We start from the raw sequence: 15,242 nt of genomic DNA, 5'->3' as shown, positions 1-15,242 counted from the left end.
TCGGTCCAGTAATCTCGTATTTGCTGACTCAGACCATCTTTTACTAATACTGCCCCCCAGGCCCTCTGAGAGGCGTCGCTGAACATTGTGACAGAGAGATGATGCTCCGATCGCCAAGGCAAGTGTCCCGACCAGTTATCCAGAAAAGTCCATTCTTGGAGTTCCTGTCGCAAAGGTCCCTGAATCGGGACAGAAATCTTAGAATTCTTGGCAACGACGGCAATTGCTTTGAACACTTCTCGTACATACAGCTTGCAAGCCGGAATTGCAAGACTAAAGGATAGTGCTTTCCCTGCGAAGCGTTGCAAGCTCTTTACGGGCACACAAGAGGATCCCAAGAGTTCTTCGCGCAACGCTCTAAATTTCTCCTTTTTATCGGGCGGGATAAAAAAGGCTTGCACTATAGAATCGGAGATAAAACCCAGGAATCTAACAAAAGTGGACGGTTCTGGGGAACTCTTAGCAAGGTTAACAAAATATCCTGCTGAAATGAGAAGGAACAACAGGATAAAGGCTGCTGCTTGGGCGAGTTGGCGACTAGGCTGGCAATCCACTAGGCCGGAAAGGAACAACTGGCCGACATGTCTGTCATCAATGTACTGCGATAGGGGAACGCCCAAAGATCGAGCGGCACTAGTGACGACAAGGCCTGTGTTATGGTATAAAAAGGCACTTGCTTTCCATCCGAACGGCAAGGTACAGAAAGAAAAATAATAGCCCCTCCAGGAAAAACTGAAAAATTCCTGGGAGTCCGGGTGAATCTTAAGGTGCTGGTATCCATTCTTATCATAAAAGTTGTCTGGAAATGCCCTGGGAAGACATAACGAGGCAGATCCGGGAGGTGATCTAATTTGAATGGAAGATCCCGAACCCATAAATTTAGAAAACGTTCGTCGTGGCAAAGACGTGGTTTTGATGGTTCGACTGTCAAAGGAAGGACTAAATGCGGGGGAGAGCATACGCCAACCTTGCCGTAGACTTTGATGACACCCTGAGACACCCAAGCCAAAACTGTTGTATCAATGAAATCGGTATGCTGATGGCAACGAGAAGAGTTCGGAAAACTGGAAATTGGCGGGACAGCAGAGTCATAATGTCTACCTTTAAAATTCCCCTTGAAATGACGGAAGAAATCATGAACCCTCACTCCCTCTCGGATTATCTGCAACAAATTAACTTGAGGACAAACGTAACCAGTTGAAGAGATGAGGTGTTCCCAGAAATCAACATGATCATGCAAACTGCCAGCCTGAAAATAATCTGGATGTCTGAAACGTAAGTGCGCCAAGTTTGCAAGGGATGGGTCTTTGCTGACAAGCTCTGCTGATACAGTGGGGCCAACGAAGGATAAGGGTTCCCCGTTTATATCACACCATACGATGCCAGGCTTCGGGCGGGAAAGGACTTCCTGCAGGGCAACCGCGAAGTCCTGGAAAAAACACGTCGAACGAAAAACAAAAATAAGAAACTCGAAAACAAAAAACAGGGGAAACCCCTTATCCTTCGTTGACCCCAGCTCTGATCATAGACCAGAATAAAGGCACTGAGAAGGCCCCCCAGGGTCAACGAAGAAATGAGGTAAAAAACCAAAAGGATTGAAACGCAAATAAACTAGAGAACATTCTTTATTAACCAAAAAGAAAATACAAGTGATCGATAAAGGCAAAAGTTTTGACTCCTTACGCAAGGAAAAAACGAGCTAAACCATAAATAAATATGACATAGAAATCAGAAGCACAGGAAAGGTACAAAAATCGTACTCCACGCCCTGACAATAGTCGCTAACGCCTTGAGTTTCCGCGTCCTCGTCCGCGGCCACACTCCCTGGCAAAATGCCCGGGTTGGCCACATCTATAGCAGTTCCCTGGACTATAGATGTAAGGGCGTTGGCGCCTGAAGTGGCGGGTGCTGTTACGACTCTGGAACCCAGGCTCTTCTCGTTGGATTGACTTTAAAAGCGCCGAAGACTCTTTCGCTACCTTGGCCCTAACAGGGTCGCCTAAAAGCTCCAAAAGTAGCTTTCTATGAGCGGAGGGTGAGAGGACACTGGATCTCCCCTTCAATTCATCCAATATGGCTGCGAAGTGGTCTGCCTTCTCGTGGGCGGACGACCTGGCCGCTCGTACTAGGGCCTCAACGAGAGATGACGCCTCCCAAGGATCGTAAATTGATTCTGGTTTCAGAAGAGCGTTACGGACTGACGCAAGAGCGGTGGTAACTACGTCAACGCCTTGCCTGTCCTCCAGAGCCTTCAACTTGTCCTCAAGCAACTTAATACGATCGTCCGCCTAGGGGTTGACGGAAAAAGGGAAGCATTACATTGAAACTCTTTATCTCCTCTTTAGCCCCAGTACTGACCGATCGCAAAAGAAAACACGATAAAATATGTTCGTACCAGACAAGACTATCTACCGAATAAGTACCAGACCGTATCCCAAAGAAACTTCGCTCCAAAGCAGGAAATCCGGCTCCCGGAGCCAGAAAGTTTCCGGATTGTATGCCCAATATCCCGTACGTACCCTGAAACCAAAAACCGCCGGGCTCCCAGAGCCGAAACGGACCCGAACCGTATACACAAATAATTATTTGTTTAAAAACAAAACTGACTCACAATAAACAACCCCGGCTGCCAGAGCCAAACAACGGTCCCGGACCGTTTACACAATAAATATCTTGTTCAAAAACGACACCGGCTTCCGGAGCCTAACGGTCCCGGACCGTTTACACAATAAATAACTCGTTAAAAAACGACACCGGCTTCCGGAGCCGAAACGGTCCCGGACCGTTTACACAATAAATATTTCGTTCAAATATCACCAGCTCCCGGAGCCAAACAACGGTCCCGGACCGTTTACAAGTGACTATTTCGTTCAAAACAAACACCGGCTCCCGGAGCCGAACGGCCCCAGACCGTTTACACAAAATAAAATATCTCGTTAAAACAACAGCGGCTTCCGGAGCCGAACGGTCCCGGACCGTTTACACAATAAATATTTCGTTCAAAACATCACCGGCTCCCGGAGCCAAACAACGGTCCCGGACCGTTTACAATTGACTATTTCGTTCAAAACAAACACCGGCTCCCGGAGCCGAACGGTCCCGGACCGTTTACACAAATAAATATCTCGTTAAAACAACACCGGTTCCCGGAGCCGAACGGTCCCGGACCGTTTACACAATAAATATTTCGTTCAAAACATCACTGGCTCCCGGAGCCAAACAACGGTCCCGGACCGTTTACAAGTGACTATTTCGTTCAAAACAAACACCGGCTCCCGGAGCCGAACGGTCCCGGACCGTTTACACAAATAAATATCTCGTTAAAACAACACCGGTTCCCGGAGCCGAACGGTCCCGGACCGTTTACACAATAAATATTTCGTTCAAAACATCACCGGCTCCTGGAGCCAAACAACGGTCCCGGGCCGTTACAAGTGACTACTTCGTTAAAACAAACACCGGCTCCCGGAGCCGAACGGCCCCGGACCGTTTACACAATAAACATCCCGTTAAAAAACAACACCGGCTCCCGGAGCCGAACGGTCCCGGACCGATTACACAATAAATATTTCGTACAAAACATCACCGGCTCCCGGAGCCAAACAACGGTCCCAGACCGTTTACAAGTGACTATTTCGTTCAAAACAAACGCCGGCTCCCGGAGCCGAACACAATAAATATATCGTTAAAAACAACACCGGCTCCCGGAGCCGAACGGTCCCGGACCGTTTATACAAAAGTATTTGTTAAAGACAAAAACAAGACCAAGGACGCTATAAAAAATCCCTATAAAACGAAACAAGAGGTCCCGGAGCAGAACCGGCAACTATAGAGTAGATAACAAGAAAGAGACGAACCAAAACGCCTGGGAAACAAGCTGGAACGAACCGAGTAAGCAAAATACTAAAAAACGCCGACAAAAGCCCCAGGGACACGTGCAACATGAAAACATGCTAAGCAAAGTGCTAGCAAAACTAGGAAAACAAACAACCCAAAAAATGCTGTAGAAACGATATGAAAACGCGTCCTACAAACGAGTAGCCAAAGCCATAGACGAAAGAAACGCACTAAAAAACTGAATGTTACCTGATTAGGCGCCGCCGGTTGAGCAACCGGTTCAAGAACAGGCTCTGCCACAGGTTCTGCTGCCGGTTCAGGAATTGCGGGTGGTTCTGCCGCCAAAGGAGGTAGTTCTCCCGCCGGTTCCGCCATTGAAAGGAACGAAAGACGAGCTGGTGTTGGTTGACAAACTAAAAAGACAAGCGAACCTTGATCCGTCGTCTAGCTCGGCGGTCGCTGTGACACAGTGAAATCAAAGCCACGCGGTCTATTCTACTTATACGGGGAGCCCGCAATGCAGCAATGCATCCCTAGGGACCGTGGAGTATTTAAATAGTTGTTTCATGATGCGTTAATTAATTATTCAGTGAGAAGAGCCCAATTCCATATTTTAAAATTCAGCCTAAAACAATAGACATCACTACAAGTCTCCGGGGAATAAACCCCACAAACTCTATAGTTTAGTCCCCGGAGCTTCATCCTGAGGTTTATTGTTTTAGACTGAATTTTAATATATCGAAATTGGGCTATTGTTCAAGCATAAGGTGCAAACCCCGGGGGAGATGGGGGCACCACTCTCATATGTATATATAGGTATGTGCCGCTGTGAAGGATTGATAAATCAGAGAGTTTTGGTTTAGAAAAGGGTAGAATTTGCCAGGAAAGTGATCGGTGGTATGACAAATTAAGTCGAGAATAGAAATAGAAACTCTGAAGAGAAAGAGGCTTTCCTAAACAAGTAAATTCATTGCAGCATCTTTGTTGACAGATGGTTTTCAATTAAAACATTGATAGTGATACAGTTCTAAAAAAATGCAAGTCCAGGATAGGTAAGGGATTTTCAGTGTCTAGTCTAGTATAGGGGAGCAAAATCAGCTGAACATGCTCTGGTATAGGATAAGGGTTTCAAATTTCTAGTGGCAAAAAGGGACAATTTTGGCCTTTGAATTCAAAGGTATATAGTTAAGGTATTGGTATATATTGTCGTACAGTATATATTGTTGTGAGGTCATTTATTGTACGCTTAAAGAGCTGAACAACAGAATTTTGGGTTCACAAAGTTTGAAAATGACACAAAGACTCTCTCAATCTAATTGCCTTAGTTTATTTCTTTCAAAAAGGAAAAGAGAGGAAAAACTCTTCTCGTACCAACAGCGGAAGATGGAGCGTAAAGCATACATCAACTTACCGCGTACGCGCTTGAAAATAATTCTAGAAAAAAATTGAAAACAAACCTGCTTGATTGTCGTGAAAAGTTGTCCTTCGTAAAGTTCAACGCCATCTTGTGTCCCAGAAGTCAAATGGGCTTTTTACAGCTTGTTTCCGCTGACCTACAGTGTTTTCCGAAACTCGCTTTGTTGGATATATTGTCATACAGTCCATACAAAGCTCTGTAAATAAGCCTCTCCCTCTTTTACTTCGAAACATATTTATTTTAGCTTCAATGAAGAAGAGATAAACTTACTTTTGTTTACTAAAATTGGTTAGCTTGGAAAATTCTTACGAAGCGAATTAAGTGCTATGATTCCCAAGTGTACGACATTATGTTTAGCTGTACGACATTGCATCACAGAGGTGGGTCGTTTTCTGCACATCTTTCGCAAAATGCAGCGAGTGTAAAAAGAATTTATTTACTAAATTCTTGTGAAAAAGGGTTAAAGTTTTTCTTGGAATAAGAATTTTCTATTATTATCTACCAAGCGCACGACCTCGGCACCCGAAACACAAAGTGTACGAGATTATATACCAATACCTTACCTTAAAGGAACAACGTCAGGAACAACTCAACTTGAAAAAATCGGCAAGCTTTTTCAAGTTTTTCGTTTATAATCCTTCTTAACCTTTGTCAGTGGAAACGATCCTGGTTATTTTCTTGTTTTTATTACTCCTTTGTTGTTTTTCTATGTTAGAAAACTGTTATTTTGAGGTTTTCTTCAATTTGAAAGAAATCAGAAAAATAACTTAAAATATCGCGACACTGCTCTTTTAAATAACTAAGACAAGATTTTGAAATATTGAAATAATTTCTAAGATGGACTAAAAGGAGCATAATTTTCTGCCTGGCTTTAAGCTACATGTACTGTCTAGAAGAAAATTATAGATCCTGCCCACAGTAGGTGAGAAAAAGTGTGTTGCCCAATTTTGTGACATTTGTCATGATTTCATAACAGACACTGTTATACAATGTACATACCAGCTTCATTTCTCATTATGTTTTTATATTCTTACTATAGACATGAAGCTTCAGGGCCAGCAGATCAACAAACAGTCAGAGAGATTCTTTTGACCTGGCTACGAAATCAGGTACTGGATCTGCATTTATAAAATGCTTGAGGAATTGTGCATGCTACGAATATTTAGTTTAAAGTTACGTACATGTAAGCACTTCTTGGGAATAGAACACTTTAGAAATGTGAGAAGCACTTTGGGGGGGGGGGGTAGGGATGTAGCTAAGAAAACACTAAGCTGGCTCATCAACAAGCCCATCTGGCTTTTCTGGCCTTAGCAGCTATAAAAGTTCACCTATTGAGTAAGTCTTTGTTTTCATGTGAAATTTCAGCCAGATCTAAGTTCTATTTAGTGGGCAGCCAGCTCTTAGCAACACCCCTGGAGGGGTAACACTGTGATGGACTACCATCCCATCCAGGAAGGAGTACAAATACTTCTAGTCTCTAAATGCTGAATGGGAACCGGGAAAAGCTCCAGTCTGATGGTCCACTAGGCTCAAAGTCATACTTTACATTGACCTTTTCTCTTTAAGTGGTTTTGCTTATTATGTTTTTGTTTCAACATCTTAGTGCTGTACCAAATCAGAAGATGAAAATTTTCTAAAGAACAAGGCAGCTCAAGTATTCAGCTTGATCTTCGTCTGTGACTATCCGGATAAAGTAAGCTAATAATAAATAAATTATTGCCCTGATTAAATACTAATTTCTTTATTCAATGGGCATGTTTGAATTCCCCTTTAACATTTTCAGCATTTTTAAAGGACCTGCAATACAATCTTGTGTACATGTACAATAAAATGGGCATATCTTGATGTTATGGCAGCGAGTATTGTTAGCTGTTGTGCTGCAGTTGGGGACCTTACCATCTGCAACACCAAGAAACTGCAAATGAATTATTTTGGTTGACAGAGAAGGCTTAAACTGTAGAAATTGGATCTAAGAACACATCAAAGCAACTTACAAGCTGAACATTTTTAACATTTTATTGTAATTTGCCCTGAAAAACCATTTTTGGAGAGGTAAATAAAATCTTATCTTATCTTACATGTACCATAGATGTAGCTTTTAAGGGAGTCCGGGGATGGCATCTCTGATCAGTGAGTCTTGGGTTTGAATAAATCCTGGATTATTACATGTACATGTACATAATGTACTTTGAGGTTGAGCTCTGTTAGTTCGATTCTCTGCCTTTCTCATTAGGAGTATTTTTCTTTCCTCTCACCTCAAAAACCGACATTTTCAAATTCCAATTTAAACTAGAGGGCGACACGGTATAAAAAACTAACAACGGATAATGAGACTCTCTTCTCCAAACATCATAAAACCTGAGTTTGTAGTGTGATGAATCGTTTTCTCTAAATTATCTTAAACTTACCATTCCATGCATTATATTTGTTTCTAGTGGCCTGGATTTTTCTCAGATCTTCTGCAGTGCTTGCAGTTTGGAGCTCTAGCTGTGGACATGTACCTGAGGATTTTAAAAGCTATTGATGAGGAAGTTGTGGATAGGGATGTCACAAGGAGTCCACAGGTCTGTGTTAGGTTAATTATTCTGCAAAATTTGGGCTAAAAGTAGTTTTCATTATTTACCCTACATATGTTTCATGTAATTTTAGTTCCAGAAGCATAATTCATTTACTGGGGGTAATCTTACCCAATCAATACCCAACCTTAAGCTGGGAAATGTTTGGGTGTGGGTGCTCCACTGGGATCTAAGAACCCATTCCCCATTTCAGACTAAAAAAAAGCTCAAATTTGCTATCTCTTTCAGTCAAGCAGCTCTCAAATTTTGCTTGACCTGTGGGTGGCTGCATTTTTGTCTCAGTTTCCCTTTGTATGATCTAGCTACCAGACAACTTGCCTGGGCCTTTGTCCACCAAGCAAGTAAGCATGAAAAGTACTTGCCCTGCAGGAAAGTCTACTTGGACTGGACAGCACTTTTCTCAAACCCTGTCAGTGTAAGGGAAATCTCAAACTTTTCTGGATTTTTGTCTTTCACAGGAGGCAGAGAGAAACACAAAGATAAAAGACACTATGAGAGATAGCTGCATTACAGAGCTTGTGGATTCATGGTACCAGATCTTGGTGAGTTTGGCTTGAAGCCACATTCAAGATTATGGCACTTCTTAGGTGTTTCTTTCACACTATAATGTAAGGAAGAAGTACAGAGGGGTCTCCTTCTATCTCTCTACCTTTGATGTTGAGTAAAGAAAAATCGCAGACCAGTTTAAGTTGTTTTATTACTTCTTTATTATGCACAACTGAGGCAACTCAACCTCCAACTTTTATTCTGCAGAAAACATATGAGAACAGCATGTCATCATTGACATGTTTGTGCCTAGATGTCATTGGAGCTTACATTGAATGGATTGACATAGGCCTGATTGCAAATGATAGATTTATAAGGTGAGACATGTTGAGTTAACGTCATGTAGTTCTTGTGAAAATAACTTGATCAAGAGTAAAAATAAAGGCCAATAATTCTAGTAGTGCAGTAAGCTGGCTTGCGTTTAATAATTCAGACTTTCATTCCCTTTTGCCAGTACAGCAGCACCCTGCCTTTCAGTCACCCTGTTAAACAGCCACCTGAATATTATGGCCACTTTATTTTGGCTAGATCTCCAAATCTGATAGGGGAGCAGGATGGCGCAGTGGTGAGAGGGCGCGCTCGCCTCCCACCAATGTGGCCTGGGTTCAATTCCCAGACTTGGTGTCGTATGTCGGTCGAGTTTGTTGTTGGTTCTCATCCTTTCTACGAGGGTTTTTCTCTGGGTTCTCTGGTTTTCGTTCTATTCACAAAAACCAACACTTCCAAATTCCAATTTGATTGGGAATACACGGCCCCATAAGCTTATAGCTTTAATCCTTACCATGTCTAAATAAAGGTAATTAATTAATTTATTTTTATTATTTTTTAAATTTCTCAGCACCTTGCTTCGATACATGTTGGTGGAAGTTCTTCGTGAGAGTACTTGTGATTGCATGCAAGAGATTATCTTAAAGGGAATGGAGCCAGTAGCCAAACAGGAGCTAGTCGAGTCTCTTCTGAGTGTTTTGGAGAAAAGCGGAGTTCTTCAACCAAAAGAGGTAATTAAAAATTCCACTTATCGTACTTAACTTTCTACAGAATGAAGTTATTAGGAGAACTGATACTCATGCCATAAGACTGAGCACCTCTCTCACAGGGGCTTGGTCACTCAAAAGCAATCGGTGACTGGAAACTGATCTGAAATTGGCTGAAACCTCAAAATAAATGCTTGTTTAAATGAAAGAAAAACAAAACTGCTTTATACGTATTAAAGTCCCGGGGGGGGGGGGGTACTCGGGATTTCAAGTGATGGGGATGATCGAATGGGGGCAAAAATCAAGACCCAAAAAAATCCCTAGGGCTTCCACCAAAACCCAAAAAAATCCGTTAACCAAAAATTAACCCCCAAGAAATCAACAGCAAAACACGTTTGTTTGTACTTTATTTGCAGAACTACGCAGCCAAAGCACTACCACAAATCTTAAGATCATTTTGAATGCCCAAAAAAATCCCTACTTTAATCAAAAAAATACATGCCAAATTTTCCTACCCAAAAAAATCCCGGAATCAAAACTTTCAACCCCCCAAAAATTCTTCTATCATCCCCGTCACTTGAAATCCCGAGTATCCCCCCTGGGATTAAAGTTAAGAAGATGAGGGTCAACGTAAGGCATGATTTGGATTACTGTATGTGCAAATCTTGTATTAAATTTCAGCAGGCTGACAAAAATATATGGTAAGCAATGATGGAAAATCTGCTGACATTTTTTTATCTGGTCTATTTTTGCAGGATGAAGATGCAGATTTTCTAGCAAAACTGGCAAAATTGATGAGTGCAGCTGGAACTCAACTGCTAAACAGCTACAACAAGTAAGAACTAATAAAACTTATTATGAGAATTCTTTTTACAGGTAACATTGGTGCCCACTTCAATGAGCTCTGGACAATAAGACCATAAGTACCATCCACTGGCTGAACTAGAAATCTAAAACAGTGCAACAACTCTATTAACACCTCCAATCTTCTCTTTTCTCTCTCCCCTCCTTCCAGACTTCGCCACCTCCAATTCTTACCTTGCTTCCTCTCTGCCATCTCTCTCACCTCTGCCTCTCTTGCAGTAGTAAAGGGGGGGTCTCACAAATACCACCTGAGAAGTAGTCGCTTTTTTCACAGGCGGTATTTGTTTACACAACTCTTTTTACCAATAAAAACTTAAAAAATCGCCCTTTCTTCTCGAAGCGCCAAAAGCCGCGAGCGGCTGAATGTCAATTGAACAATTGTGATTACTAAGTACATGGCTTACAGCGAGACCTCGTCAGCCGCGAACAAAGCTTTAAACATAATGGATGCACCGATTCCGCTTAGAGTGCGAAGGAGATTGGGCAGTCCGTTGCGAGTGCCGGAGTATCCACCAGAACCACCGCCTCGGCGCCGGCGACACGAGGAAAAAAAGAGAAACATCCAAAGGGAATTTGACCCTTTTCCACCGCACGGAAACCGGGAGGTAACAAATTATCAGAATGAGATTTTGAATCTTTTTGATGTTGCGGAACACGAGGGGGTGGAGGAACTTGCTGGCCGGCATTTTATTCGATGGCGCTTTATCAGAGGTTTGGAAAACGATCTTACACCAAACTTTATGGAAAAAATCCGAGAAAACGTGCCCACAGCGTTTTATATCAGGCGCACTTACGCGTACCAGTTACGCAACATTGAAGATGATACGGTCATTGTTTTCTACAAAAGCAAAGGCTCGCCTTGGATTAATAGGCTTTCTGCAGCGGAAAAATGGTTGACCAAACAAGAGGCAGAACGCCTGACCCTGGACACAGTTGAAAGACCTTCAACAAAATGGAAGTTTGAAAGCTTTTTTAATGTTGATCTAAAGGTTGTGCTTGACCGACAACCGCTGTTGGGCACGGGCCCCTTGCCATGCTGGCTACGCAACCTTGCGCATGGCAGGTTGCTGGTTGCGCTGGACACCTATCAAGATAATTTGTGTTTGTGGCGTTGTATTGCTGTGCACCGAGGGGCGCGTTTTGATCGAAGCACAGTAGCAGCCCGACGGCTTGCAAAGAGTTTTTACAAACTCGAAACTGAGCCGATCGACTGTCCCAAAACATCTCTTGATGAATTAGATAAAGTTGAAAGGCATTTGAACCGGGGCACAGATTTTTCTGATTGGCTCGGTATCCGAGTTTACGAGCCTATGCGTGAAAAAAATGGGGAAGTTGTATGGCACTTAAGAAGAAACTCACCCGCCAAGCTAACAAACATTTTGACAATTGGCATTTATAAAGGGCACGCGTTTGTAATAAGAGATATTGAAAGGTTGGCCAAGACGTATGCATGCACCCATTGCAACGCAAGATTCACAAAAGCCAACCACCTGAAACGGCATCATGAAACGTGCAGCCAAGGAAAAACAATAATTGATTGCCCGGCCGAAAAGGTTGAAGAACCGCAGACAAGCTTTGAGAAGGCTTTTTATCCAAGCCACCAAGCTTCCAAAGAATCGCTTTGCTGGCTTGACCAAGAAGCCAAGCGGCGTAAAATTCACATACACCACGCAATGTGCGGCCACGGTGGCGAGCGTTGGGTTGGGGGTGCGCCTGTTGACGGGTTTGACCCCATTACCAAAACGGTATTCCAATACCACGGTTGTTATTGGCACGGGTGTCTGAAATGTTACCCACAAGATCGCGGTAAAATCATATGTCGTGGCCAGACGCGTCAAGACAGGTTTTTAGCCACAATGAAACGCTCAAGTTGGCTACGACTGACCGGCTACCATGTGGTTGAGGCCTGGGCGTGCGAAGTAAGGGAAAACGAGCTTGACGCGCCGCGGGCGCAGACAAAAAGCTATCCGCACGCGATTTTGTACGATTTTGAGGCGTATGGTGACAATAAACAGAGAAAGGAACAAACGCCAGCGCTCACGACCGAAAACACACATGTGCCAATCTCGGTAAGCATTGGCGACACCCTTGAAAGAGAACCCACCCACATTTGTGAAAGAGACCCGGCGGAGCTGGTCCGCAAGTTCATGGAAGAGCTAGAGAGACGTGGAAAAAACATTCGGGCCCAAGTAAGAGCGGAATTTATGCCAAAAGACGTTGGCCTGCTTCTCAAAGCGCAGCGTCAAAAAATTGAGGAATGGTGCAACCAAGTTCCTGTAGTTGGGTTTAACTCGGGCAGTTACGATCTGAATTTGATCAAAAATTACTTTGTAGGCCGCCTTGCCGACACAACTGGCAAAGTCAGAGTGGCGAAAAACTGTAACAAAATCATGTTTTTGCTTACTCCGAGCTTCCGTTTTCTTGACATTATTAACTACCTTGGGCCGGGAACAAGCTATGAAAAGTGGGTAAAGGCCTATGGGAGCGAGGCCAAAAAATCGTGGTTTCCTTATGAATGGTTTGACACTCCTGAAAAGCTTGATTATCCAGGTTTGCCAGATTATTTTATTTGTCACCAACCGGGCTCGGCTTGCCAGCCTTGGTATTCAAAGTTGAAAAACTCTTTTGTGCTAAAACTTTCAGAATGGAAAGCTTGTAAAAAACTGTTTCGAGAAAAGGGCATGCGCACCTTCGCAGACTGGCTGCGTTATTACAACAATCTCGATGTGACCCCCGGCCTGGAAGCTCTTGAAAAGATGAAAGCTTTTTACACTGAAAAGAGGATCGACATTTTTAAAGACGCAGTTAGTATTCCCGGAGTAAGCTTACATTACCTGCTCAGAGGATCTGTTGAAAGAGGGGCTGAACTTTTCTCGCCTTGTAAAGAAGCGTACGAAATGCTGAAAGGGGCTGTTGTTGGCGGGCCAAGCATAGTATTTACGAGGCGCCACGAGGTTGGCGTCACAAAAATCAGAGATCACCAGTACTCTGATCCACATCTTTGCAAAAACATTGTTGGCTACGATGCGAATGCCCTTTATCTGTCAACAATGTTGCAAGACATGCCCTGCGGAAAGGAAAAAGTCCGCCAATTCACAGGACTTGAAGAAGTGTGGGCGAAGGTACTGACGAAAAATTTGAAAGGAGAAAACTCTGCGCATATAGCCAAATGGTTTGGATTTGCAGAAGTAGACATAGAAATTCCAAAAGAGCTGTGGAAAAAGTTTGAAGAGATGCCGCCATTTTTTCACAATAAAGAGGTCCCAGGCGGGCTTGTCCCACAACACATGTATGAATACTTGAAAAGAACAAAAAGAAATCGTGGAAATGGTAAAAAGCTCGTTGGAGCCCTTTCTGCCAAAAAGATTCTTTTGTATGCTCCACTGCTGCGCTGGTATGTGGAACACGGGGCAGTGATTACCGCGGTGCACCGAACGATTGACTACCAACCGAAAAAAATCTTCAACTGGTTTGTGGAACAAGTGACAGAGGCGCGAAGAACAGGCGATGTTGAGAGGTGCAAGGCCTTGCTGGCGGACGTGTTTAAGCTGTTGGGAAACAGCGCTTACGGGAAGCTGATCGAGGCCCTTGAAAGGCAAACAAACGTGATTTATACAAAAGACGAAAAAGTGGTTGACCGAGCTCTGCGAAGCGCGTATTTTAGCGACTTAGATGAAATTGGGCAAGCGTACGAGTTGGAAAGCCGCAAGCCAAGAATAACAATTAGCAGGCCTTTTCAAGTTGGGATCGCGGTTTACCAGTTGGCAAAGCTGCGCATTTTGGAATTTTACTATGACTTTTTGGATAAGTATGTTGATAGAAAGGACTTTGAGCTAATTCAGATGGACACGGACAGCTGCTACATGGCCATTTCTGCTTCGAAGCTTGAGGACATCGTAAAACCTGAGCTAAAACAAGAATTCGAGGCCCAAAAAAAACAATGGCTGGCTTGGGACAAGTGGAGCGGCCGCACGCCCGGTCTCTTTAAGCTAGAGTGTGTGGGTAGCCGGATGATTGCTCTCTGCCCAAAGTGTTATTTTATCGAGGAACAAGATGGTGAAAAAAAGAAGTTTAGCACCAAGGGTATGTCAAAGGCGCAAAACGAAGTAACTTGGCAGCGTTTCAAGGCCGCTCTTGAAGGCAGTGTGGATAAAGCGAGTAACAGAGGCTTCCGTATGAAGGAAGGAAAAATGGTAACTTACGAGCAGGAAAAACTGGGTTTGAGCGCCTATTACGACAAACGTTGGGTGCTTGAAGATGGAATACATACCGAACCGATTGAATATCACCTTTAGCTGGCATTGACTGGTGGAAGGGAGGTATTAGGAGGTACGGCGAGCAGCTCCTCGCGCACAAAGCCGCGCTTGGGGCCGTCTTGCAAGTAATACAGAACAGGTTCGTTCGGTTTCATTACAGCTCTTTCAAGCGAAAAGACTTTTAAAGACCAGATTGGATCGGTGGCACGTTTCTCCCCACCTTCTAACTCACCCGGCTGGTACAAATACCTAACATTCACGAAGGAGGGGAGCTTTTTTTCGCTCTTACCAACAGGCCTCAAATAAGGAGTCGACGGCTTGGTAGCAATGGCTTTCACTTTAATAGCTTCTGAGGGTTTTTTGCCTGTTAGCCTTGTGACTTCGTTGTTCAGAGCGGCAACAACTTCAGGAAGCCGTTTCACCCAAGCAGTAGAACGCTGGCCCTCAGGGAGCCGCATTTCAACGGCGTACTGGTGACCGAACAGGCGCTCTGCCAGAGTGCGGTTGAAACGTTCAACAATGGCTTGATCTCTGTGAATGTTAACACGCCCGCGCCTAATATAAGTTTTGTGATTTTCCATTTCTTTGGTAACAGCTCCCATGAATTCGCGACCAGGGTCAACTTGAAGCATCTGTGGCCATTTTAGTGCACTTCGCCTGTAAATTGTCTGAAAACCTTTTGCAACCTCAGTTGAATCTTTGGAGGTCAAAGGCTCGGCCTCTTTGTAACGGCTGGCAACGTCAACAACAGTCAGAGCGTATTTGTAAACTT

The 15,242-nt window shown here is 43.7% G+C and overlaps 1 protein-coding gene across 1 annotated transcript in view; it reads left to right on the top strand.

Moving 5' to 3' along the window:
- LOC144628286 (exportin-T-like) overlaps positions 1-15,242 on the top strand; it is a 49,753-nt gene that overhangs the window by 4,763 nt on the left and 29,748 nt on the right. Inside the window, exons 4-10 of the mRNA XM_078486364.1 lie at positions 6,294-6,363; positions 6,858-6,947; positions 7,690-7,818; positions 8,289-8,372; positions 8,584-8,693; positions 9,215-9,374; positions 10,106-10,185. Coding sequence (XP_078342490.1) covers positions 6,294-6,363; positions 6,858-6,947; positions 7,690-7,818; positions 8,289-8,372; positions 8,584-8,693; positions 9,215-9,374; positions 10,106-10,185 — 723 coding nt within the window. The remainder of the gene's footprint in view (positions 1-6,293; positions 6,364-6,857; positions 6,948-7,689; positions 7,819-8,288; positions 8,373-8,583; positions 8,694-9,214; positions 9,375-10,105; positions 10,186-15,242) is intronic.

Source organism: Oculina patagonica, chromosome 10, assembly GCF_052425735.1.
Source record: "Oculina patagonica isolate OP01 chromosome 10, crgOcupat, whole genome shotgun sequence".
NCBI lineage: Eukaryota > Metazoa > Cnidaria > Anthozoa > Scleractinia > Oculinidae > Oculina > Oculina patagonica.
Note: the sequence above shows the minus strand (reverse complement) of the source record. Positions and strands in the feature narration are given on the sequence as shown.